The 23,786-nt window shown below is 64.5% G+C and overlaps 4 protein-coding genes across 4 annotated transcripts; 2 read left to right on the top strand and 2 right to left on the bottom strand.

Moving 5' to 3' along the window:
- Nucleotides 1-9: 9 nt before the first annotated feature.
- On the bottom strand, nt 10-8,544 carry CHLRE_07g344600v5 (uncharacterized protein). Its single transcript, XM_043064428.1, has 14 exons — nt 8,429-8,544; nt 8,044-8,113; nt 7,668-7,721; nt 7,177-7,292; nt 6,276-6,473; nt 5,886-5,981; nt 5,369-5,497; nt 4,753-4,917; nt 4,027-4,078; nt 3,684-3,838; nt 2,987-3,250; nt 2,502-2,689; nt 1,645-1,824; nt 10-1,268 (listed from the first exon to the last, which is right to left on the bottom strand). Exons 1-14 carry the CDS (start codon nt 8,453-8,455, stop codon nt 1,112-1,114), a joined length of 1,851 nt encoding a protein of 616 aa, XP_042922996.1. The 5' UTR covers nt 8,456-8,544; the 3' UTR covers nt 10-1,111.
- Nucleotides 8,545-8,644: 100 nt separating this feature from the next.
- On the top strand, nt 8,645-12,960 carry CHLRE_07g344550v5 (uncharacterized protein). The gene is made up of 6 exons (XM_043064427.1): nt 8,645-8,824; nt 8,988-9,045; nt 9,210-9,739; nt 10,050-10,292; nt 11,034-11,387; nt 11,612-12,960. Exons 1-6 carry the CDS (start codon nt 8,786-8,788, stop codon nt 11,927-11,929), a joined length of 1,542 nt encoding a protein of 513 aa, XP_042922995.1. The 5' UTR covers nt 8,645-8,785; the 3' UTR covers nt 11,930-12,960.
- Nucleotides 12,961-13,414: 454 nt separating this feature from the next.
- CHLRE_07g344500v5 (uncharacterized protein) lies at nt 13,415-17,918 on the top strand. Its single transcript, XM_043064426.1, has 14 exons — nt 13,415-13,766; nt 14,021-14,156; nt 14,384-14,452; nt 14,789-14,883; nt 15,121-15,284; nt 15,447-15,483; nt 15,664-15,733; nt 15,891-15,962; nt 16,069-16,130; nt 16,256-16,304; nt 16,497-16,558; nt 16,902-16,983; nt 17,166-17,242; nt 17,429-17,918. Exons 1-14 carry the CDS (start codon nt 13,618-13,620, stop codon nt 17,604-17,606), a joined length of 1,302 nt encoding a protein of 433 aa, XP_042922994.1. The 5' UTR covers nt 13,415-13,617; the 3' UTR covers nt 17,607-17,918.
- Nucleotides 17,919-17,948: 30 nt separating this feature from the next.
- On the bottom strand, nt 17,949-23,784 carry CHLRE_07g344450v5 (uncharacterized protein). The gene is made up of 7 exons (XM_043064425.1): nt 23,595-23,784; nt 22,641-23,478; nt 20,329-22,418; nt 20,046-20,201; nt 19,558-19,905; nt 19,268-19,426; nt 17,949-19,091 (listed from the first exon to the last, which is right to left on the bottom strand). The coding sequence occupies exons 2-7, from the start codon at nt 23,339-23,341 to the stop codon at nt 18,700-18,702; spliced, it is 3,846 nt and encodes a 1,281-aa protein (XP_042922993.1). The 5' UTR covers nt 23,342-23,478; nt 23,595-23,784; the 3' UTR covers nt 17,949-18,699.
- Nucleotides 23,785-23,786: the final 2 nt, after the last annotated feature.

Genomic DNA, 23,786 nt, shown 5'->3' with positions numbered 1-23,786 from the left:
GGTCTGCTCTCGCTTCGTGGCTTACATGAGCCTGGGCCCGATGAGGCACCATAGTCTGCCAGAATACCCTGGCAGGCTGGCACACGCAGGCCATGTCAGCGGACACTCGCGCGGCCGCCGGGCGCCGGCGTTGCCACTTCCCGGCCAGCAGACGCTCGCGCGGCCACTTTGAACAGCTACCGTCACCAGCACCATCACCTTCCGACCGCTGATGCAAGTGACCCCTCCTTCATGCCAAGACATTTGCACGATGCCCCTGTATCGCCCCAAGGAGGCACCCTCGGAGGACCGTCTCAGGTACCGGTACAATGCGCAGACATCAGGCCCACCGTTGTGCCTCAGCACATTCCGGCCCCGCCCCGTCCTCTTCCCCTTGCATCCTATCTCCATGCATAACTGCATCGATTATGTCTGAAGCAGGCCAACGCAACGCAAGGCCCCACCGATACGGTTGCACAGGCCCTTCCGCAGCTCCGCTGCGCGGAGCACAAAGGTTTCCGCCTCAACGCCTCAACGCATGGCCTCAAGCCCTCAACCACACCGATGTCAATGTGACGCACATCACGTGAGCACATACACCGTATCACGCATGCACGTCCCGACGCTGTTGTCCTCTTTCACTCTACCCGGCTATCACCATTCAAACCTCGAGCCGCCTAGCTCCCTAACCAACACTCGACCCCGGGACGCCAAATATGCTGAAGATTGGCTCGCTCCCGCCGCAGTGTTCTAAACGTGTTAGTCCACTCCATTACCACCCTCAATTTAACGCCCCCTGCACGGCGCAATGCATGACGCACACGTGCCATGCACGTGCATGCGCGCAAGTCCCAACTCCCGAGGGTCCGCTTCCCACCGCCGCGGCGGCGCCTTTGCGCCTGCAGCTGCAGATGCGCACGGCGCGCCCTCAACAGCCGCAGGTGCCTCCAACACACCAGCACACCCACCCCGCAGCGCCATCACATGCGGACTGCCCGCTCCTCGCCACACCGCCGCCGGCAGCGGGGTGCTGTGTGACCGCTGCGGCGGCGCTACCCCTGTCCCACCCCGCACCGGTGCTGTGTGACCGCTGCGGCGGCGCTACCCCTGTCCCACACGCAACCCGGCGGTGTCACCGCTGCGGCGGCGCCACCTCCTTGAAGATGGTGACCTCGATGACGCCCTTGACGCGCGTGATCTCCTCCAGGGTGGCGGGGCTGGGCTCGCTGTCGATGCCGATGGCCATGATGGCCTCGCCGTCCTTGGCCGTGCGCGACACAGTCATGAAGCTGTGGGGGAGATGGAAGGAGGGCGTGGGAGGAGGGGGTGGAAGAGGAGGGGGTGGAAGAGGAGGGGGAGTGGGGCGTTCATTGCGGGCATGCCTGCTTGGTCGGAGGAGTGGGGCGGAAAGATATACCGGGCAGTAGGGGAGCCGCAGGAACGGGATGGCAGGGACGGGACGGCGCAAAATCCGCACGGCGTCGTCTGCCCCTCCCCTCCCCTTCCATCCCTCGGACGCCCCCCTTCCCCCGGCCCAGCCAATCCCACACACATCCCTCACACCACCACCCCAAACACAGCACCCCCAACACCTCCTAAAACCTCCCCCACTCACCGCTCCCCCACCGCCACCCTCCCCAACCCGCCCACCCCCAAGCCACGCGCCTTATGTTGACGTTGTCCCGGCTCAGCAGCATGCCCACGCCGCCCACGATGCCCGGCTGGTCGCGCTGCCGCGTCAGCATGACGCTGCCCTGCACCGCCAGCTCCACGTCAAAGTTGCCGATCTTGGTCAGGAAGGGCGCACCACCCGTGACGCGGCCCTCCACGTAGATGCGGTTGGTCCTGGGGGGGGGCGGGGGTTGGGGTGCGGGGGGAACAGGGGGAAGAGGGTAAGGGGGAGCAGGAGGTGTTGGCTTCCGCGGTCCGCGACAAGACAGGGGCAGGTGAGGAGGGGGAGGGGGCACGGGGAAGAGGGGAGAATGGAGAGCAGGTATGAACAGTTTATTGATGCGATGTCAGTTTGTCGAAGGGGAATTCCATTCATGATTAGTTAAGGGAGTGGTAGACGGTAGACCATCTTGCGGAGCGGAATTCCGGGCATGGTCAGTCAATGGAAGGTGCCGCGCTGCAGAGACTCCACACCGACGACCCGAGGGGAAGGGCAAGGAAGAGGCGACTTCAGCATCATGCTGCCCCCCCACCCCCGCCTTGCTCCACGGCGCCTCGGCCCACCTCCCATAAGTATTACCGCTTGCAAGTAACGCCTCTGCCCGTGTTCCGCTCGTTAGTTGGTTTTGATTTCGTTTGGGCTGGTATCTACAACGCCCCCCCCCCATCTGCCTGTGCTCCGCTAAACGCCCCTGGTTGTGGTTCAGTCTGGGCTGGCCCTTACAAACCCCCGGCCTCTCTTCTTCTTCGTAAACTTAATGCGTGTACCCCCTCCCCGCCCGCACCAGTTTCTCCTTGCAGCGCGACTGTTTCCTTACGGGATTGGTTCAAAGTTAACCCCCCGCCCGCACCTGTCCACCGCCGCTGAGAACTTGGAGTCGGCTGTGCCCAGCGCCACACTCATGCTGGTCAGCACCTCGGACGTGCCGTCGCCGCCGGCGCGGATGGAGACCTCGGTGATGCGCAGGCCGCGGTTGCGCGCCAGCAGGTCGGCGTTGACCAGGTTGACCTTGCTGGTGGTGGTCTCCTCAAGCACGCCCTGCCGAGCGGCGGGGGGGGGGGGGCGTGGGGGGGGGGGGCGCGGTTGCAGGGCGCGTGTGGTGTGTGGGCTCGGGTTGGGTGGGCGACGCACTTGCTCCCGTACCGCTGTCGGCACCAACCCGTCAGTTCCAACGCACCGCCCAGCCCGGCCCCGCCCAACCCGACTCAACCACCCCGCCCGTCTTCCGCAGTCCCCCGCACCCTCCCCCGCACCCCCCCCCGCACCCTCCCGCGCCCCCCCGCACTCTCCCGCACCCCCCCCTAAATAATCATGAATGTAACACCCATCCCCCACCTTGATGACCATGGCCCTCAGCAGCCGTGTGTCCAGGTCGTCGCCGCGCGGCGAGGAGTAGGTGATGGCGATGTCCCCGAACCCGCCCTTGCCGCCCTGCGAGTGCGCGCCGCCGCTGCTGCTGCTGCTGCTGCTGCTGCTGCTGCTGCTGCTAGCGCTGCTGCTGCTGCTGGTGCTGTTGCTGACTAGGCCCACGGCGGCGCGGCCCAGCCCCTCAGCCAGCACGATGTAGGGCTGCAGCTCGCGGAGGATCTCCGCCGGCACCTACAGAGGAGGGAGGCAGGGAGGGAGGCAGGGACGGAGGCAGGGAGGGAGGCAGGGAGGGAGGCAGGGTTTAGACATTGGGGACAGGATACAAGCAGGTGAACCCGGGGACAGGGAGGCGGGGAGGGAAGGAGCGTCTTTGTTTCCGGCGTGGAGGGGTTCTTTCACGACACGAAGCAGTACCGTGAGAAGCGGAAGAGGAACCGCACCCGCATCCTGCACCCGCACCCTCCCGCACCCTCCTTGCCCCCCCTTCTGGTTTAGTTTGGGCTGGTATTTACCCCCCCCCCACTAACGCCTACGCCAATGCTCCGCTCGTTTTAGCTTGGTTTTGGTTTAGTTTGGGCTGGTATCTACAACCCCATCCCACCCCTACCCATTTTCCCTCCCCGACTCCCCCTCCCCCCCCCAGCCCCCGCCCCGCCCTCCCCACCATGGGCGCGTTGACTGCGTTGACGCTGAGGTTGCCTGCCAGTGCGTCCACCACCGCCTCCACCACCTCCAGCGCCACGCCCTCCTGCGCCTCTGTGGTGCTGGCGCCCAGGTGTGGCGTGCAGATCACGTCCGGCCGGTGCACCAGCGGGTGGTCTGGCGGAGGAGGAAGAGAAGCGTGGGTGAAGGAGGAGAAGGGTTGGGGGAGGAGAAGGGTTGAAGGAGGAGAAGGGTTGAGGGAGGAGAGGGGTTGAAGGAGGAGAAGGGTGGGTGCGTGGGGTGGGTAGGGTGCGTGCGCGGGTGGGTGGGGTATTGCATTCCCGAGTGAGTTCCCGCGCACTCACTCTCGAAGCTGGGCGGCTCTTCCAGGAACACGTCCAGAGCCGCCTGCGCCACCTGTGTGTGCATGTGGTGGCAGGGGGGGGGTTACACGCATTCAGTTTACGAAGTGAAGTCGTAGCCAGGTACAAAGGGCGGGCGGTCAGGGCGTCCAGGGGGGGGGCGGTCAGGGTGAGGCGGCAGCCGACGACAGGATACGGTACTCGGTCGAGGCGGGGCTGAGAAAGTAAATGAAACAGACAGAGCAGTAGCGGACCCCAACTCAAACCCACGACCGCATTCACAGCTGGGGTCGTTGGATACAGATGGGCTTCCGACTTCCTAGCGTTCCAGACCCAGATCGCGCCTCAGACCACAAGACCGCAATACCGCAGCGGGGCCAGCCCCGTGGCACAACGGCCATGTGCCGACATTCCACCTGTGGCCCCTCGCACGCCCCCCGCCCCCTACATCAAGTTTTTTTCCATGTGCCCTTTCAGCCAATCCGACCTTGTGACTCAACCACTCCGTCTCCATGAACGGCTACCACACTCACCCACCCACCCCCCACTACACACACGCACACGCACACACACACACACACACACACACACACACACACACACCCCACACACGTGCACCTGCGCACCTGCGCACGCACACACACTTGCCCCGTATTTGTTGGTAACTGTGCGCGCGTGTATGGTGGAATTGTTCCGTTTGATTCTTTGTTTAACACACTTGCCCCGCACCTGCTTGGACTCCAGCGCGCGCAGCAGGGCTGCCTCGTCGATGACACCGCCCCGGGCCACGTTGATGATGCGTGCGCCGCGCTTCATGCGCGCAAAGGCCGAGTCGTTGAACAGGCCCTTGGTGCCGGGCGTCAGCGGCATGTGCAACGTGTGGAAGTCGGCCACCTGGAGGGGCGTGGGTGCGGGTTGAGGATGAGGGTTTCCAGGGTTGCAGGACGTATTACGATGAGATGATGTTGACAGGTATTGCGGGGGGGGCTACATTCATGAGTAGTTAAGTGGCGGGGGGTGGGGCTGGGTGCAAGGTATGAGGGCTTGGGGGGGGGGGGGGGTTCGCGGTACGGGGATGTGAATGAAAACATTAAGCGCGGCGGCGGCGCTAGGCCAATGACGACTGATCGGCGAGCTCCGCTTGTTCTCATCCCCTTTGCGCCCACACCAAACCACAACCACCCTCCCCCCCCCAAACACACACAGCCTCCAAAGGGAGCTACGGGGGGAGGGGGACAGACTCCATTGGGATTCCGGTCGCCCCGCCCCTGCTCGCCCTGCACCTCCCCCTTCACACCCCTCCCACCCCTCCCCGCCTCCCCTAGCCCCGCCCCCCCTCCCTCACCTGCAGCGCCTCGTCGAAGGTGACCAGCTGCACGCCCTGCGCCGCCGCCTTCTCGGCGCTGGCGTAGGGGTCGTAGGCCACCACCGTGAGGCCCAGCCCGCGGGCGCGCCGGGACACCTCCGAGCCCACCTGCAGCGGGGTGTGTGCGTGCGACGACGTGTGTTAGGGAGCACAAGGAAGAAAGCGCAAAGAATGCGCGTGCTCGCGGTGTTGTGTGCGGTAGGTGCGTGTGTGTGTGTGTGTGTTGTGTGTGTGTGTGTGTGTGTGTATATGATGAGAGGTGTGGCACGGTGCGAAGGCGCAGGGGTGCGTGTTTGTGTGGGGCTGGCAACCAGGAGTGATACTGATGCTGGTGTTGGTGTTGGTGCTGGTGTTGGTGTTGGTAATGGTGTTGGTGTTAGTGTGGGCGGGTAAGGAGGAGCACGCACTCAACCACACACACACACACAAAAAAACACCGTCGCGTCATTGGGCGGGCTTCCGTTTCGTTTGATAACACACACATGCACACGCGCACCTTGCCGAAGCCGTACACCGCAATGGTCTTGCCAGCCAGGCTGGTGCCCACGTAGGCGCTGCGGTCCCAGGACCCGGCCTTCATGGAGGCGTCGGCCTTGGGGGGGTGAGGGAGGGAGGGGGCGCGTGAGGGGTGGAGGGTGCGGGTGAGAGGCGCAGGGCACGTGCGCAGGGAGGAAACCCAAGTTGCCGTGGACCGCGCTCGCGCGCACACACGCAGCCGTCACACACGCGCACACACACACATACACACAAAGTTGCACACACAAACACACACACACACACACGTGCTGCATCGCATACCGTGTCTTTGCGCTATGTTTTCCTGGTGTTTCTCTTTAACACACACCCGCACTCTCACGCCCGCACACTCACGCCCGCACCCACGCACCTGCGGGATGTTCCTGGCCATGGCGCACAGCAGCGCGATGCCGTGCTCCGCCGCCGCCACGGTGTTGGCGGTGGGCGCGTTCACCACTAGGCAGCCCGCCTCCGTGGCGGCGGCCAGGTCCACGTTGTCCACGCCCACGCCCGCGCGCCCCACCACCTTGAGCCGCCCGTGGCTGGCCTCGAACACGGCGCGCGTCACCTGGCGGGGGCGGTGTTGCGAGGGTGTTGCGAGGGTGTTGCGAGGGTGTTGCGAGGGTGTTGCGAGGGTGTTGCGAGGTGTTGCGAGGGTGTTGCGAGGTGTGCAGGGTGCGGGAGCAGGGGGAGCAGGGTTTGGGAGAGGTGGAGATGGGCGCAATGTTATGGAGAGCGGAGGCGGGTGGGCATCTGGGGGCATCCGGTTCCAAGGTGGCCGAAATCGCCGCGATCCGCGGCTCCGGCCAAGTACCGGGCTCTAAGCCACCACTGGCCCTGCCGAATCCGATTCAAGCTCAAGCACTAGGCAACGCCGCACGACAGCCCGCCGTTCCCGTTGACAGCGCCCCTGCTCGCCCACATTGCCAACACGGCATGCTGTCCCCGGCTTTCCCTTCCCCGTTTCAAAACCCCTCCCCAGTTCCCTCCCCAGTCCCTCCCCAGTCCCTCCCCAGTTCCCTTCCCCACTTCAAAACCCCTCCCCAGTTCCCTCCCCAGTTCCCTTCCCCATTTCAAAACCCCTCCCCAGTTCCCTCCCCAGTTCCCTCCCCACTTCCCTCCCCACTTCCCTCCCCAGTTCCCTCCCCACTTCCTTCCCCACTTCCCTCCCCAGTTCCCTCCCCAGTTCCCTCCCCACTTCCTTCCCCACTTCCCTCCCCAGTTCCCTCCCCAGTTCCCTCCCCGCTCCTACCCCCGCCCCCCACACACACCTTTGTCCCCGACCGCACAATCAGCGCATCCACCAGTGACACCTTGGCGCACAGCTCCTCCTGCGTCAGGCCGTACGCAGTCTCCACGTTGCATGTCAGCCGCAGCCGGTCCAGGCCTGGGCGCGGTCGAGGGCAGGTGGAGGAGGTGGTTAAGGCGGTCGAGGGCAGGTGGAGGAGGTTGTCAAGGCGGTCGAGGGCAGGTGGAGGAGGTGATTACGGCGGTCGAGGGCAGGTGGAGGAGGTGGTTACGGCGGTTGGGTGTGTGTGTAGGAACGGGGAGGGCAGGCCGGGCCAGGGAGGACATGCTAGCGCCCTTGACGAGCAAAACCACACGTGTGTTACCAAGAAGAGGGCGTTTTCGGTCCCAATAACGTGTGGCACACGCGGCGCTGCGTGTTCCACCAAGCGGGGGTAGGAGGGCCCACAGCGGGGCATCGGCACACAGAACAGCAGATGCGTGTCGGCCACCCCCGGAGAACTCAGCCGCTCACCCGCATCACCCAGCTTCTCCGTGACCAGCACCGTGGCCCGATGCGTCGCATACACTGCGCGGGGTGGAGGGGACACAGCAGCGTCAGCAGGCGTGAGTCGCGTGTGTGCTCAGCCCTGGCTGCAGGAGCTCCACGGGGGGTCCGACGGGCGGGTCCCGGCGGGGGGTCCCACAACTCCTGGCCGGAGGGTCCCCACAACCCTGGCTGCGGCAACTCTGACTCTGGGGCTACGGTCTGGGAAAGCCCCACGGCGGAGTCCCAGCGGTGCTGGGGCGCATTTGCTCACAGCGCTGGCACCCATGCCCAGTTGCCTGTCAGCAGGCCTGTCAGCAGACCCGCAAGCCCACTGCCATTATGGGTCGGTCCAGCTTCTCACCAGCTTCTACCCGAGCGCAGCACCTGCGGCCGGCCGCCGGCCGCCGAGCAGCAGCAGCGGAGCGGCGGACCTGTTGGGGGGGCGGGAGCGGCAGCGAACGCAGGTTGAACTGGGTTGCGACCCCCACCCTGATACGTCGGATTGTCACAACGCCGGTAGGATGTACCCCGAGGCAGCATGTCGCCAGTATGGCGCGCGTCTCTGCTCTACCGACGCTGTTCCTTGCCGCGAGAGGCTTTAGGGCCAACCGCTGGAGGAGGTGTGGTGAGCGGCCGGGCGGGTGGCGGGGGACTCGCGTGCCACGCGAGAGTTGGCCCCAGGCTCCGAACCCGTTTCCTACTCCACTGCAGTTGCCGCGAGCTCATAACCCAGGCAATCCGCTCACCGCTCGGTCCGCGAGGCTCCACGCCATGTGCAAGCCGATCGAACACTTGCACCTAGTAGTATGAATTGGCTCCGCTTTATTTCAAATTGCCGACTAATCAACTAATGAAGATACCGAAGACTCATTGTCTGGGCGAATTGAGAAAACGGAACGCGATGGTGCCGATTGATCGGCCCAGTCCAATTCCCCATAAACAACGATACCGGTCGTATTTTTGTTTAAAACTTCCCATCCTTGTGCGCCTGGGTCTGGCAGACTTGCAAATTTGTATTCCGGCGGCTGCTTTTCTTCCGCAAGCTTCTAGACTTGTTGAACACAGTCAACACTTGGAGTACATACGACCTGTCCACCAAGAAGATGATGCTGAGCACCAAGTTGCCGGTCTCGATGGCCAAGGTGCGCACCGCAACAATCTGATGGTCGCCGGCTTGTTGCGCTCGGCATGTAATGACACGGCACAACAGATGGCACAAACCACACGTATGCGTGGCACCAGCTACTGCGCGCCGGGAGTGGCTGGGTCAGAAACAGGGTTCGCACTCGGCACGCACGCACGCAGGTCGCCGCCCCTGGCCAGTCGGCCCGCCCCGTGGCCTGCCCAACACCGCGCGTCGCTGGTGAGTTCCCCTTCTCCTATTCCACCCCTGCCCCTCTCTCCCCTCCGGGCAGCTGTCAACTTGAGGCTCTGAGCAGCGCCTGTATCGTCGCTACCTGTCCCGTGTCATGCGTTTGGTTCTGCTTCGACCCGACTTTCCCCCTCCACGCCGGTCGTTCGCCGCAGGCGCCGGCTCAGCTCGCCGGCTGCCTGTCGCGCGCGCCACCAGCACTGAAGGCGATGAGATCGCCCTGCTGGAGAAGGCTCTGAGCATTGCCAAGGAGCGCGCCGCCAAGGCCAAGACCGCGGCGGCCGCGCCCGCTGCTGCCGCCGGCGGCTACAGCGGCCCTGCCTTTGCCATCAAGACTTTCAATGCCATCTCGCCCGTTGGTCTGGAGCGCTTCCCCGCCGGCAAGTACGTGGTCAGCGGCGACGACGCCAAGCTGCCCGCCTCGCCCATGGCCATCATGCTGCGCTCGCACCAGCTGAAGCAGGAGGAGGTGCCGCCCACCGTGCGCTGCATCGTGCGCTGCGGCGCCGGCGTGAACAACATCCCCGTCCCCAAGATGACGGAGCTGGGCATCCCCGTGTTCAACACGCCCGGCGCCAACGCCAACGCTGTGAAGGAGCTGGTCATCTGCGGCCTGCTGCTGGCCAGCCGCGGCATCCTGGAGGGCAACAAGTACACCGAGGAGGTCATCTACAAGGAGGAGAACGTGAGTGCCTGGGGGCTGGGGCTGGGGTTGGGGCTGGGTTCCAAGTGGCAGGCAGTTTGGCGTGGGGCGTGCGCGAGCGGCTTGGTCTAGGCTTGTGCCAGGTGCGCGATGCGGAAAGACCCAGTCCCTGCTGCGGAGGCGCACGGCGGTGTCGCAGGGGCTGCCGTATGCAGTGCCGGGCTCAAGGAGGACGGGGGTTTGTGGTCACTCCTGCGGGTCCTCATCTGGGGCAAGAGCCCAGCGCTGGCCGTAGAGCTAGTTCAGCACCCGCCGTCCTTACCTGCTCATGCTGCTTCTTCCGGCTCCTCAGATGGACTACGACAAGGTGGCTAAGCGCATTGAGAAGGACAAGGCCAAGTTCGTGGGCTGCGAGATTGAGGGCAAGACGCTGGGTGTGGTGGGCCTGGGTGCCATTGGCGGCCGCGTGGTGAATGCCGCGCTGGCCCTGGGCATGAAGGTGGTGGGCTATGACCCCGTGCTGTCGCTGGACGCCGCCTGGAAGCTGCCCGGTGACCGCATGGGCCGCGCCGAGAGCCTGGAGGAGCTGCTGAAGGTGAGGGGTGGAAGGGAGCGGCTGTGGGAGTGGCGGGGCGAAGGGAGCGAGGGCAGGGGCGGAGGGAACGGGCGCTGAGGCTTGGACATGTGGACATGGGGAGGGCAAGGCCACGAGGGCTGGCGCGACCGCGGGAAGGAAAAAGGAATAGGAGAAGATTGCATTGGTTACAAGAGGGACCTGCTGACGCAGTTCACGAGCCAGTGACGTGGAGAACGAACACCCTGCTCTGGACCCCAGGGGCGTGCCGCCTGCAACGCCGTCGGCCTACTCCAGCTCTAGTAGGCTTGCTCCCATAGGACGCTCCTCCCGCCATACCGAACATGTTACTAGGTGCCATCACTCCACCTCCTCTTCCATTATGACACTTCGTGGTCTGTTCAGCTTCATACTTCTGCTCTTCGCTCAATCCAAGGGTGGCCTGGCGAGACTCGGTCCCACCCCCTCGGTTTGGCACCAAGACACACATACGATTGTAACCTAGACCAGAAGTCTGCTATAACTTGCGATTTGATGCGCGCCATTACTGCGTTCCCATCGATCACTCCTTGCTCGTTCCTGGCTGCATATAGCAATCTCCTACCATATTACATCGCCAAGATTGCTGCCATGCAGACTACATCCCAGACAGCTTGTTCAATTGTATCGTGCGGCTTAGTTGTCATAGGAGAAGGCGCGCGAGAGAGAGTCGGGGCTTTACGCGGTGACATCAATCCGTGTATGTACCGCATGTGTTTCCAGGTGTCGGACTACGTGACCGTGCACGTGCCGTACATCAAGAACGCCACGCACCACATGATCAACGGCGCGAACCTGAAGCTGTGCAAGCCCAACGTCAGCTTCCTGAACTTCTCTCGTGGCGAGATCATTGACGGCGAGGCTCTGCTCGACATGTACAAGAGCGGCCGCATGACCGGCAAGTACGTGTCGGACTTCGCTGACCCCTTCCTGTCGGGCCACCCCAAGCACCTGGTCATTCCCCACCTGGGTGCTTCGACCGAGGAGGCTGAGGACAACTCGGCTGCCATGGCCGCTGACACGGTCAAGGACTTCCTGGAGACCGGCACCATCCGCAACTCCGTCAACTTCCCCCAGGTCAGCCCTGAAATGCATCGGCATGTCGTGGGAACGCAGGGCACGTGTCCTGCTCGAGGCGTTGTGCCTAAACAGCCCGTCCGCATGCACGCCAGGCTCCACGCTTCTGGTACTTCGGTAGTTGTTCATGCACGCAAACTAAACCAGCTCCGAGACGAAACCTCCCACGCTTACCACGCCCTTGGCCTTGCTCTCCACACGCCCATATCTTGACCCTGGTGCAGACCGTGCTGCCGCCCAAGCCCGGTCACGTGGGCGGCCGCCTGTGCATCGTCAACAAGAACGAGGCGGGTGTGCTGGGCCAGATCACCACCTTCCTGGGCACGCAGAAGGTCAACATCGAGCAGCAGATCAACACCTCGCGCGGCGACATCGCCTACACCGTGCTGGACCTCAGCAAGATTGACGACCCGGCGGGCCTGCAGGACGGCCTGGCCAAGGCCTGCCCCGGCGTGATCTCCTCGCGCTTCATTGGCAACATGTTCGACGATGAGATGGGCAAGCCCGGCACCTTCTTCTACGTCAAGTGGGCCTCGTCTTAAGGATTTGTGATCGTATTGTTAGGTACTGAATAGTCCTACTAGGGCAGCCGTAGGGAGAGGTGTGATGCAAATAAGCAGCTGTTATGCCGCTGTCAGAGACTGGAGCAGGATGGGGGCACACGTACATTAACATGGGGGCTCCCCGAAGGTGCAACCCTGACATGTGACTGAACACGTTGAGCCATGAGTAGCAGTGCAACAAGTGCTATGTATGTGCGTGGAGCCGTTACGCCGCGGAACTTCCGCGGAATTGCGCTGAGTGTGATGCGTGGGCGAGGCGTGTGAAGGACGCGTGAGGAAACGAATGTTATGTGCCATGCGTGAGCAGTCGGGTAGTCTTGTGTGGTGCTGACGTAAGTTTTAGCTGTAGGCCGGGCTGTCTTGGCAGAGGTTTGCGCAGGCGCATGTGACTTGGTGATGCCGGCCCCTCTGCGGGTTGCGTGCGAACAGCGCCGTCGTGATGGAACATGGCAAGGGGCAGGAAAGCGTAGTCCCGATGTGTGTGGCTCCCACCCGTGCCCACATAAATGCGTAGCAAGAAGGGACAAGGCATTGGTGCGTCGTTCGCGCGCTGTTACTGTACCGACGGTAGCTGGCAGGTTGTGTCGATGTTTTGCTGACGCGCATTCCTCACGCTCCGGGCGCCCGGCCAAGGCGATAGCACCACACAGACTCAATGCGACGCCACACCGCGCGGATAGCATAGCCGATGCGCACCTGCAGGCAGTCGACCGGCGTCCACGGATGAGCTGTGTAGACGAGCACTAGCGTAATGCAACGGCGTGCAGCAAAACAATGGCCGGGCGACAGTGTGACAAGCAGGGGCAAGAACAAGGCGAAGCAAAGCAGAAGAGGGGCCCGAATGTGTACGACAATTGTGGCGGGCAGGCCGAATGCGGTGCAACACGCCAACAACACAACCGGAGGTGAGGAAGCGTTGCTGATGGTGAGGATAGGTGCTGCGACGTTCGGTAGGGGAGCTGTGGCCGCGCACTAGGTGCGAACAGCGCCGGGGAACGCGCAAACCTTCGGCGCACCCCACTTCTGACGCTGTGGCGGTGGTACTTTCTGGTTCCTTCAGTTCACTGGAGCGCTGTGCCCGTCACGGAAGCTTACCTGCCTCAGCTGCCCGGCTGTCCCTACCCTTGGCCACCCCTGGTCGCCACCTCCATCCGCCTCAGGCCTCCCCTGGGCCTCAGCTCCTGCGGCCGCCGCATGTTGGTCCCGCCTGTCCCCACACGTCGGCACGCACCGAAAGGGTCTACGGGGGCGTGTCCCCCGGGTGCCCCGGACAACTCCCAAAATTCTGCAGCACTCAGGGGATCATGAAGGGACAGATCGGCTCGGGAGTGCAAAACCCAAACGGTACCGTACCGCTGCTTGAAGGCGCCCTCCAGCAGCCTTCAGCCTCGGGAACCCTGTCGTGCCAGCGGTTAAGCAGATTGTGTAGCCCGTCATCCGCCCGTTGCAATATTAAGGATCCCTGGTAATTCCCATTGCATGCCACCTTGTAAGGGAGTGATCGCACTGTTGTTTTTTACTGACCGTTGCGACTGGCCATACTGACCGCTTCCCCACCGCTCTCGCTCGAGCCATTGGACAAGGAGCGGTGCTAGTTTCTTCATATAAGCCTTTATCTTCGGACGTGTCAATCGGTAGAGAACTATACTAGAGGAAAGCAAGAGACAATGGTACTCGTGATGATGTTCCTGTTTTTGTTTTCAACGAAGGTGGTTACAGCGATCGACCCAAAAACTGTAAAGCCGTTCTTTGATTTGCTGGAGGTCCCGGTCGGCCATCTGGAGCCCGCTGAGCACGAATGGGCGCAGCATCTGAGGTGAAACGTCGGGCTGGATGCTGCGGGGTGCGAGATGCTTGACGCTCTCCCGTTGCACAGCGTGTGTTTAACTGGGCTGACGCGCGCGGGCACGGTGTGGCTGGCAGAGACGCTCCATCAATCGCCACGAATTGCCGGTCCAGCCACGCTAGGGTTCTAGGGTTTCCTCTGACCTTCAGCAGTGGTGCAACAGGGTACCGCTGAGGGCGATGTGCTCACATAGCGCCAAAAGGAGGTCCTGCGCATGCTCGCAGGGAAAACCTGGAGGCGGACATAGCCTACTGGCGGCAGCGGGCCCCGCTCAAGGCCAACGCCGCAATGCAGTTGTACGATGACTTGATGAGGCTGCATAACCTGAAAGCCGTGCATCAGTTGGTGCTTATATACAAGGTGCGGACAATTGTTTATGAGTTTGCTCCCATCAAGGGAACAAGAAAGGCATACGACGGGACGCGGAGTGCGCAGCTGTGGATGGTTCGCTGCTTGGCAGGCGTGCTGGGCAGAGGGCGACCCACGACGGCCCCGTACGTAGCGTGTTACAATGGCGAGAGCAGCGCGAGCCCCCGACCCCCACGGTGCACCTGTGTTTGCACATGTGTTTCACCCCACCATCACAGAATCAGATTTACTACCCTTTCGCTCAAGACCCCCACCGGCGGTACCCGCCGGACTCGTCTGCACCACAGGTGTGTGGGTGCGTGGTTGGGTACAGTGCGCTTGGCGCATGTATGTTGGCAGCGGCCGCATGGTCGTACGCTTAAGCAGCAGGGTGCCCATGGCCCCAAGCCTGCGTAGTGCTGCCAGGGAAGCCGGGCAACAATGAGAGACTTCAATCCGCTAGCAGGCCTTCCCCACACCAGCACGAGAGCAGCCCACCACACGAAATGCCTCTACTCGATTTGTAGTGCATATGTTGCAACACGCGCGTGCGGACAGCGGCTGGCTGACGACAGCAGTTATCTTTGACCTACCGGTGCATGTGGTGCACCCCGCCCCTCCTCTACCTGTCGCTGCTTCCGCAGATCCACGCCTTTTACAACCATCTGCAGCCGCTGCTGGACCGCGGCGATTTGAAGCTGCCGGATGTGCTGTTTGTGCACAACGTGGAGGACAACCAGTGAGCAGCACCAGCAGCATTGTTGTCGCGTGCGTGCGTGCTCCTAACGTACCGTCAGTCTGCACGTGCAAGCGCACAAAAACCCCAAAACCAGCCAAGCCCCTGCCATCCCACGCATGGCCCCGAGCCTGCTTTGGTCGCTCAGTGCCCCAAACCTGCTGCAAACCTCTGACAAGCACACACGCACGGCTCGCGTTGCGCTTTCCTCAGCCTCTGACACCCCTGCCTGCCCCTCAGGCCGCGCTGGTGTGGTCCGGGCAGGAATTGCAGCGCGCCGCTGCTGAGCCTGATTAAGACGGTGGACGCGGCCACAGGCAACGACACAGACATCCTAATTCCCCAGTTCCTCTACGTTGCAAGGTCCAGCTACCAGTACCCTTGGCACCTCAAGAAGGATGTGGGTGAGTGACACATTGAGGAGCGAGGACTGGTGAGGACGTGAGGAGCAAGACTCACCGCCCACATGTACAGTGCAGTATGGTTTCTGGATGGGTTTTGCATGCCGGCTAATTTGGTGTGCTCCCTTCTTGATCCTTCTGCGCCACACATCCAACCCTCTACAGCCTTCTTCAGGGGGACACCGTTTTGCAGCAACTGGTGGTGGGTCAGGGAGCTACTCAAGGGCCTTGCACCTCCCCACCCGCAGCGCCGCATGCGCACCGCCTTGTAACTACTAAACATGCACACGTTTGTGGCCTGGCTTTTCCCTCCCGCCCACGCGGGCTCAGTGACCCAAACGCCACACGCCCTCAAAGCCTGCACCCCCTCGCTCTGTCCCAGGCTTGGCAAGTTTAAGCCTGAGTGCGAAACGCCCTGCACTCGTGCCTGGCTGGCGTATCTATCCATGCGGGTGCGTGTGTTGCCCAGTACCGGTATAAGCTTACTTGCTTGGGGGGACATACAATTACGCGAGCGTGACTGTCGCACACAAAGTGCATGCGTATGGATGGTACCACAGTGCATTGCATCCTGCACGCCCTTGCATTTGTCCGTGCTTCATGATACAGGATGAGGACCAGGGGCGGGGCCAGTCGGTGTTGGATGTGGCCCTGACCGCGCCGTACAAGGGCGTCAGCACGGTGGGTGCTTGCACAATGCGCGGGTGGGGGCGGCGGATGTGGGCGGCGGATGTGGGCGGACATTCACTCTGCCTGACATGCTGGTTACTCGTTTACCCCTGCACAGTGCGTCAACAAGGCTCCACCAGTCATGAAGACGGTGCCTCTCGCCAACCATACCTACTACAAGTAAGTGATGAGGGGTGGTGCTGGCCCGTCTGTTAGCCATGCAAGCCTACGTAACCTGCTATGTCCATACAGCTCATTTCCCACCGAGCCTTGCCGCTGCACCGCGCCAACTGCTCAACCCACAGGTACCTCATCCACCTCGAGGGCCACACTGCTAGCTTCCGTCTGGACATGGTGGGTGGCTGCAAGCATCGCCCCGCCCGCCTTGGGCCAGTACGGTGTTGCATAAGAAAACATTCTACGGGCGGCAGGACTGGAGGAGGAGTGCATGGGCTTGCCTGCGTCCCGTCACACTGTGGGAGCCCTCTGTCGTCCGCGCGCCGCCGCACCCAACGGATACCCCCGTGCATGCATGCTGGCTCGCAGCTGCTGCACACCAACTCGCTGGTCCTGCTCCAGAACCAGCCCTTCCTGGCCCACTACAGCAGGTGCTGCACGGGACGGGGGTCGAGGTGTGCGTGGTGCAGGCGGCGGCGGGTGGCCGGGGTGCAGTGTGGTACAGTGGGAACAGTAGGATACGGATGTGGCAGGATGCAGGGTGCAAGAAAGCGGAGAAGGACATGCATGTTGCTGCACGGCGCACGGCGGGCAAGGCCACTTGCTTGGGTGTCGTGAGATCTGGGCCAGTTGCTCGGGTGTCCTGAGGCCTGGGCCGAGCGCCATACACGGGCTGGAGTGTCTACGCGGCTCCCATAACTGGCTCCCCCATTATTTCCTCTTGCAGTCGCCGCTAACTAAGCGCTTTGCCCACTGCTCTTTCGCTGCGTCCAGGTCATTGAAGCCGGATGTGCACTTCGTGCCGTTCTGGAACACAACATCTCGAGGCAGGGAGGACATCTATGATGTCGTTCAGGTGCGCCTGGGACTGTGGCTAGATGTGTATGGCAGCAGCGTGTGGCCTCTCTGCAATGCCTCGACACATACTGCCGGGCCACCTACGCTGCGTGCGACTACCATGTGTGTGCCCGGGTGCGCCTCCGAAGTCCAGAGGCCATTGCCTGTTTGGGAAGCCCTATGGATTGCTGTATCTCACAGGCCGTGCGACACAAGGATTCCGTGTATCCGGAGGAGATCCAACACATGATCCGTGAGGGACAGAGTTTCGCCGTGAGGTGAGTGCTTGCTATCCTAACAACGGTGCGAGGGCCACGGCCCGAAAGTGCGCCCCTCTTTGGGTATACGTGCTGTCCGTGCGTGCGGGCGCCCACCGTCTTCCCTTGCTGCACGGTACGGTATTGTGTTCCAACCATGAGTGTGTATGTGTGCACGTGTGTGCGTCGCGCCTCCGTGCCGTACAGGTTCCTGACGCTGGCGGCGCGTGTGCGATACCTGCGTGACGCGCTCCTAGCCTACAAGTCCTTATTTAGCGACATGGACCCATTTATTGAGGAGCTGGTGGTGCGTATGCGGGAGCGCGGGTTCCAGATACCCAGAGACATTGCAGGCTCATCTGATCGGCGGAAGCGGCGCAAGTGAGGAGCTTGAGACGTTTGGGTACTGCGACGGCGCTGGACGGCGCTGGACGGCGATGGCGCGGCGATATATTCAAGTCGCTGCATTGGATTGGTGCGAAGCAAAGAAGCCAACGCTTGCAAACTCAAGTGCTGACGCGCGAGCGGTGGCTGGTGGTGTCCAGGGGAACTAACTAAGCGCCAATCTAGAACAGGGAACGTGGAACTGTTGGATGCAGTAGACAAGGGTTTGCCTCACGGGTTTGCCTGCTGGGCCAGTGTGGCGGCATGGCGGCAAGGAGCCAGCACAGCCCCACTACTGTAACGGCCCCGGCCAGCATCACCAGGCGTCGTGAAGCGGACAGGCAGTTTCGTCGGTTTACAGTTTTGATCCGGTTCGAGCTAGCCGTGTGCTTTACTGGCCGCCAAGCAAAGCGCTAACGCTGCTGCTATCCGTACTACTAGGTACGACCGGACTGTACTGCAGCTAAGCCCACCACGAGCGCTACCCTGTGCCGGCCGTCCCTTGACAAACCGACTGTGCCGCCTTCCATGCACATGACATTCTACGTTGGCAACACATTCCGCACAAGAGACGTTGGCGAATTCTTCAGCAGCCACACGAAGCATTTCACATTAGCCTAAGCTCGCTGCGCGCTCTCACCGGAATCTCGACTACCAGACCAGCTGAGCATCTGGTGCCTTCTACGCCCCTACCCCACTCCCTCGGGTCCCGCCCTTGGCACCCACTCAATCCTGCTTCTCTCTCGCTTGCGTCCCGCGCACAACGATGTTGCTGTAGGCCGTCCCATACAACCGTTCACAACGGCTTGACGCCAAGTGACGCTGGTCGCCGCGGCAGCTTCAGCGAGTGTGTTAGGCCTTACCGTCAAAGCAGGCCACCATTCTCAGGAAAAACCGCGGACAACACAAGCGCTTTATTACCAACACGTGAAAAGCATCCCTAGGCGCAAAGGTTGAGCCAGCCATTACGCTTGGGAAAGTACGATTGCTCCCGCAACAATAACCAACCTCACGTTGCTAACGCAATGCATGAATCACTATGCCCTGCCCGCCCATGCTCCAACATCTTAGGCAACAGCCACCAACCCCGGGCCTCATCGCCGGCCCTTGTTGCGAGAGGCCGTCACGCGACGGCGATCGCCACCGCCTGCGCCCATGTTGAACCCGTCCCCACCCGCCGGCGCCGCGCCAAACACGGGTGCGCCCGCCGGTGCCGCCTGACCAAAGGCCGGCACCGCGCCGCCGAAATTTGGGCCCGCCGGCGCCGCGCCAAAGCCCGGCGCGGCGCCGCCGAATGAAGGCATGCCGGCGCCGAAGCCCGGCGCGGGAGCGGCCGGCGCCGGCTGGGCGGCGGGCGCTCCAAATCCGCCAAAGCCGGTTGTTGTGCCGGGTGCGGGTGCTCCGAAGGCGGGAGAGCTGGTGCCGCCGAAACCCGTCGAGGCGCCGGCGCCGAAGCCGGGGGTAGGAGCCGCGGGCTGTGCCGCGCCTGCAGGTGTTGCACACGAATGGAGGACGGGTACAGCGTCGTGATTAGAGCGCGCCAGGCCATGTGATCGACGTTGATAAGATCGACAGTGACATCAAGAGTCATACACGCATCAGATGAACATGACGAAGGACGAGTTGATAAGCTTTGCGAGGACACGACAGCTGGCGACGTACCGAAGCCAGATGCGCCAAACGCGGGCGCAGCTCCGCCGCCAGATCCAAAAGCCGGAGTGGGCGCCGCTGGGGCGCCGAAGCCGCCGGCGGCCGGGGCCGGAGCGGCACCGAACGTGGGCCCCGCGGCGCCAAAGGTCGGTGCGGCCGGCTTGGACGCTCCTACAGGGCCACAGGCAAACGCTGAGCAACATAAGCAAAAAGGAGATTCAAGGCACCGACTAGCATGGTGCCTGGTACCTTCCCTGTGCAAAATCACGCACACAAGTCCGGACTCATGAGACGCTCCGCACCTGCACCGAAGCCACCGAACCCGCCTGTAGCGGCAGGTGCACCAGCGCCAAATGCCGGGGTCACGCCAAACGCAGGCGTCGGCGCGGCGCCAGCCGCGCCCGTGGCTCCGAAGGCGGCTGTGGGTGCCGCGCCGCCACTCGAGCCGAAGCCCGCCGTGCTGCCGGTGGGCGCGCCCGCGCCGAAGCCAGAGCCCGCGGCGCCAAATGCAGGACCGCTGCCGGCCGCAGGAGCCGCGCCAAAGCCGCCGAAGCCAGTGCTGGCAGGGGCGGTGGACACGGGTGCGCCAGTTGCCTGCTGAGAGGCAGCGGCGGCCGCACCGAAGCCGGAGGCCGCGGGCTGGGAGGCACCTGCGAGGGCACAAGCATGGGCGAATTGGTGTGCGTGGGCACAAGAACGGACAAAGACGATGAATAAACCCCAGGATTGCAAGGAGGCGGACAGGAGCAGTATGGACATGGACCAGCAGCCGTCATGTGCAAGGACACACCTGCGCCGAAGCCACCGAAGGCAGGGGTGCCGGTCGTGCCGGCTGGCGTGCTGGAGGAGGCTCCGAAGGCGGGGGATGGTGTAGTGCCCGCACCAAACGCCGGAATGCCAGAGGCGGCCGCGCCTCCGAGCCCGCCGCTGGGCGCCGCGCCAGCGCCTGTCATGAAATGTGCCGGGGACAGTTAGGCTGCGAGGGCAATTACGAGCAGCCAGCCAGCACACTGACACACACATGGGTACCGACAGTAACCTCTTGCAGCAAGCAAAAGCAACTAGGCACCTACCGAAGTTAGGGGTGGTGCCGAAGGCAGGCGCGCTGCCTGTAGCAGCTCCAAACGCGGGCGTGCCTCCGGGCGCAGGTGTCGCCCCGAACATGGGGGTGCCCGTACCAGCCCCGGCAGCAGGCGTGGAGCCGGCGGCAGGCGCGGCCGCGGCCGCGGCCGCGGCCGCGCCGAAGCCGCCGAAACCAGGCGCCGCGCCCGACGCGCTAGCTGCGCCGAACAGGGGCGTGCCTCCGGGCGCAGGTGTCGTGCTGGCAGCTGCAGCGCCGAAGCCGGACGTCGGAGCCGCGGCCGCCGCGGGCGCTGCGCCACCCGTGCTGCCGCCGGCAGGTGCCCCTGGGGCCACCGCGCCGAACGTGAAGCCGGTTGACGGAGCCGCGCCCGCGGACGGTGCCGGTGCCGCCGTGCCAGGAGCCGCACCTGCACCTGCAGCTGCAGCAGCGCCAAAGCCGGCGAAGGCCGGGGCTGCCGGTGCAGCGCTGCCGGCGGCGGCTGCAGGCGCCGCGGTCGCTGCTGACGTACCGGCCGTGCCAGCCGCAGCACCCGTGGTTGCGGCCGCGCCGAAGCCCGGCACGCCGCCGCCAAAGGTGAACGAGGGCGTGCCTGTGGCGCCGCTGGCGGGCGCACCGAAGGCGGGCAGCGACGTCGGCGCCGATGCCGAAGGCGTTGTGCTGGCGCTGGCGCCGGCGATGGCGGCTGCGGTGCTCGGCGCGGTGGTGCTGGCGGGCGGCGCGGCGCCGAAGCTAAAGGACGGCGTGCTGCCAGCGGTGGCCGCGGCGAACGGGTTCGCGGGCGCCGCCACGGATGCGGCCGCGGATGTCGGCGCCGCCGCACTACTGCCAAAGGAGAGGCTCAGGGCCGGGGCGGCCGCCGGAGCGGTGGTGGTGGCCGCGGCCGTGCCTGTCGCCGCCGCCGGGGCGGATGCCGCCACGCCCCCAAAGGTGAAGCTGGTTGGCGCCGTGCCGAGGGCAGTGGTAGCAGCCGGGGCGCCAAAGAGAGGCACGGCAGGCTTAGCAGCCGCGTCCTCGGACGCAGAAGGCGCAGCGTCTGCGGGCTTCGCCCCAAACAGATTGGCAGCCCCGCCCAACGCCCCGCCAAAGGTGAAGCCTCCAGCCGGGGCGCCTGCAGGAGCAGCGGCGGCGGCGGCCGGCGTGGAGCTTACAGGAGCTGCGGCGGCGGCAGTGTTGTTGCTTGCGGCTGTCCCGTCCGCTGCACCGCCAGGCGCCGCGGGTGTAGGCGCCGCGGGTGTTGTGGCTGCGGTCGCACCCCCTGCCAGCGCCGCTGGCGCTGTGCTGCCACCGCCAAACGCGAACTGGCCGGTCGCCGCCGGCGCAAGGGACGCGCCGCCGCCAAAGGAAAAGCTTGTTGTGGCGGCCGGTGCGGCCGCGGTGCTCGCAGCTGCGTTGATGGTGGCTTCCGTGGCCGTAGTGGGCGTGCCGGACGCCGCTGCAGGGCTGGCGGCGGGTGGTGCGGCGGCAGCGCCCGGCACGGCTTCGGCCGAGGCCGCCGCGCCGCTGGCAGCCGACGCACCCGGCGTCGTGGCCGCTGTGGGGGTGACGCCTCCAAACGTAAAGCTGCCGGTGAAGGCCGGGGTGGTGGAGGTGGCGGCGCCGCCTGCAGCAGCTGCGGCGGGCGTGGAGCCCGTACCAGCAGGCGCCGCCGAGGGAGCCAGGCTGCCGAAGAGGTTGCCAGCCGCCGGCGCGGCCGCCTTGGCAGCGTCGGCCCCGCCGTGCGTGGCGGCGGGCTTGGCGCTGACGGCGGCCGAGGGCTCGCCGGCCGCCGCCTTGTCGGCTGCGGGGGCCGCGGGGGCGGCACCCATGCTGAAGCCAGGGAAGGTCGGCGCCGCACCCGTGCCCGCGGCTGCACCTGCGGCGCCGGCTGCGCCTGCACCCGCTCCGGGCTTGGGCGCCGGCGGCGGCGTGGCGAGCGCCAGAGCGGTTGCGGCCGCCTGACCGAACAGGCCGCCGCTGGGTGCGGCCAGTGCTGGAGCGGCTGCTGTGGTGGCGGGGGCGGGGGCGGCGCCGGGCACCACCTCGAGGACGTCGTCGTCCGCGCCCTCCTCATCGCCCTCGTACCAGCGCTTCAGCGGCCGCCTGTGGTCGCGGTAGTGGTGGCGGTAGTGGTGGTGGTGGTGATGGTGGTGGTGAATTACCATGCAGACGCGGCGGCAGGAGCAACGGGTGGGTACGGGTGGGTAGACAGGTTGTTGATTGCAGCACAGGATGCGGGCAGCACGGTGAAACGTGAGTTAGCTCCTCAGGTACGGTAGGCGCTACTGTGAAATGATGAGGGAGCGGACAAGCCCCTCCACGCACCTCTTCATGGCAGGTGGCTGCTGCTGCTGCTGGGCGGCCCCATAGCCAACGCTGTAGCCGTAGCCATGGCTGGGAGGCCGGATGGTGGAAGCCGACAGGCGCACCGCACGCGACCACTGCGCGCGGCCGGCATCCGTTGTCGCGCCGCCCGCACCCGCAGCGCCCGCCTCAGCTGCGACATTAGCCCCCGAAGCGTCGGGCGCCGCGCCGCCCTGCACCGCGCCGCCGAGCCTGCTGCTGGCGCCCAGGCGCAGCACTGAGCCCAGCGGTGAGCCCCCGCCGCGCTGCGCATCCGCGGCGGCGCCCAGCGTGCCCGGCGGCGGCACCACGCCCGAGGCGCCCCCTGACCCGGCGCCGGCACCAGTGCCGTTGCGCGCGCCGGGGCCTGCCTTCATCCACCATGGGCCAGTGTGGGGTCCCACGGAGGCTGCGTGGCGCTTGGCAGGCCGGACCTCCGTCCCGTCGAAGGCGGCGGACGCGGGGCGCGCCATCGGCGCTGGCGTGAAGTTGGAGGATACGAATTGCTGGGCGTTCTGTGTTGCTAGGGCGCCGGCGTCGGCCTGCAGCTCGCTGGCGGGGCGCTTCAGCTTGCGGGCCGACACCAGGTAGGAGGGCCCCACGTCCGACACCGGGATCGCCGGGGCGCCGGGGTTGGGCTCGCTGTAGCCGGCCCATCGGGGCCCAGGGCTTGTCGCAGCCATGTGGCCGGGCGCCGGTAGGCCCCCAGGCGCACCTGCAGGCCCCTGCGGCTGGCGCAGCTGTTGAGCCGGCGCATGCGCCTGTCGCTGGGCCTGAGGCTGCGCAACAGTCTGTTTCTGCTGTTCAGGTGCTTGGTTGCCTGTGAAGGAGCAAATGTCAGCGCGCGTTTATGAGATCGTTGACAAGCGACAAGCGGCGACGGCTTGTGTTGATCATTGTGTTCAGATGCTTTCTTGTCGGCTGAAATGTACGCACCTGATTCGCCAAGCAACCAACCCCGAATTCCACGCAACATGGCTCTCCTGGCCCGGAGAGCCTCTGGCTCTTGCAGCTAAGGGCCCGTGATACGTGCACAGCTATGCGGCCGTTATGACATAACAGGGTTTGCGATCGAAGTAGACGAAGTTTAAATTTGCGCCAGGCCGGTCGCTTTCGTCCTTTCCTCTG

Source organism: Chlamydomonas reinhardtii, chromosome 7, assembly GCF_000002595.2.
Source record: "Chlamydomonas reinhardtii strain CC-503 cw92 mt+ chromosome 7, whole genome shotgun sequence".
Classification (NCBI taxonomy): Eukaryota; Viridiplantae; Chlorophyta; class Chlorophyceae; order Chlamydomonadales; family Chlamydomonadaceae; genus Chlamydomonas; species Chlamydomonas reinhardtii.
Note: the sequence above shows the minus strand (reverse complement) of the source record. Positions and strands in the feature narration are given on the sequence as shown.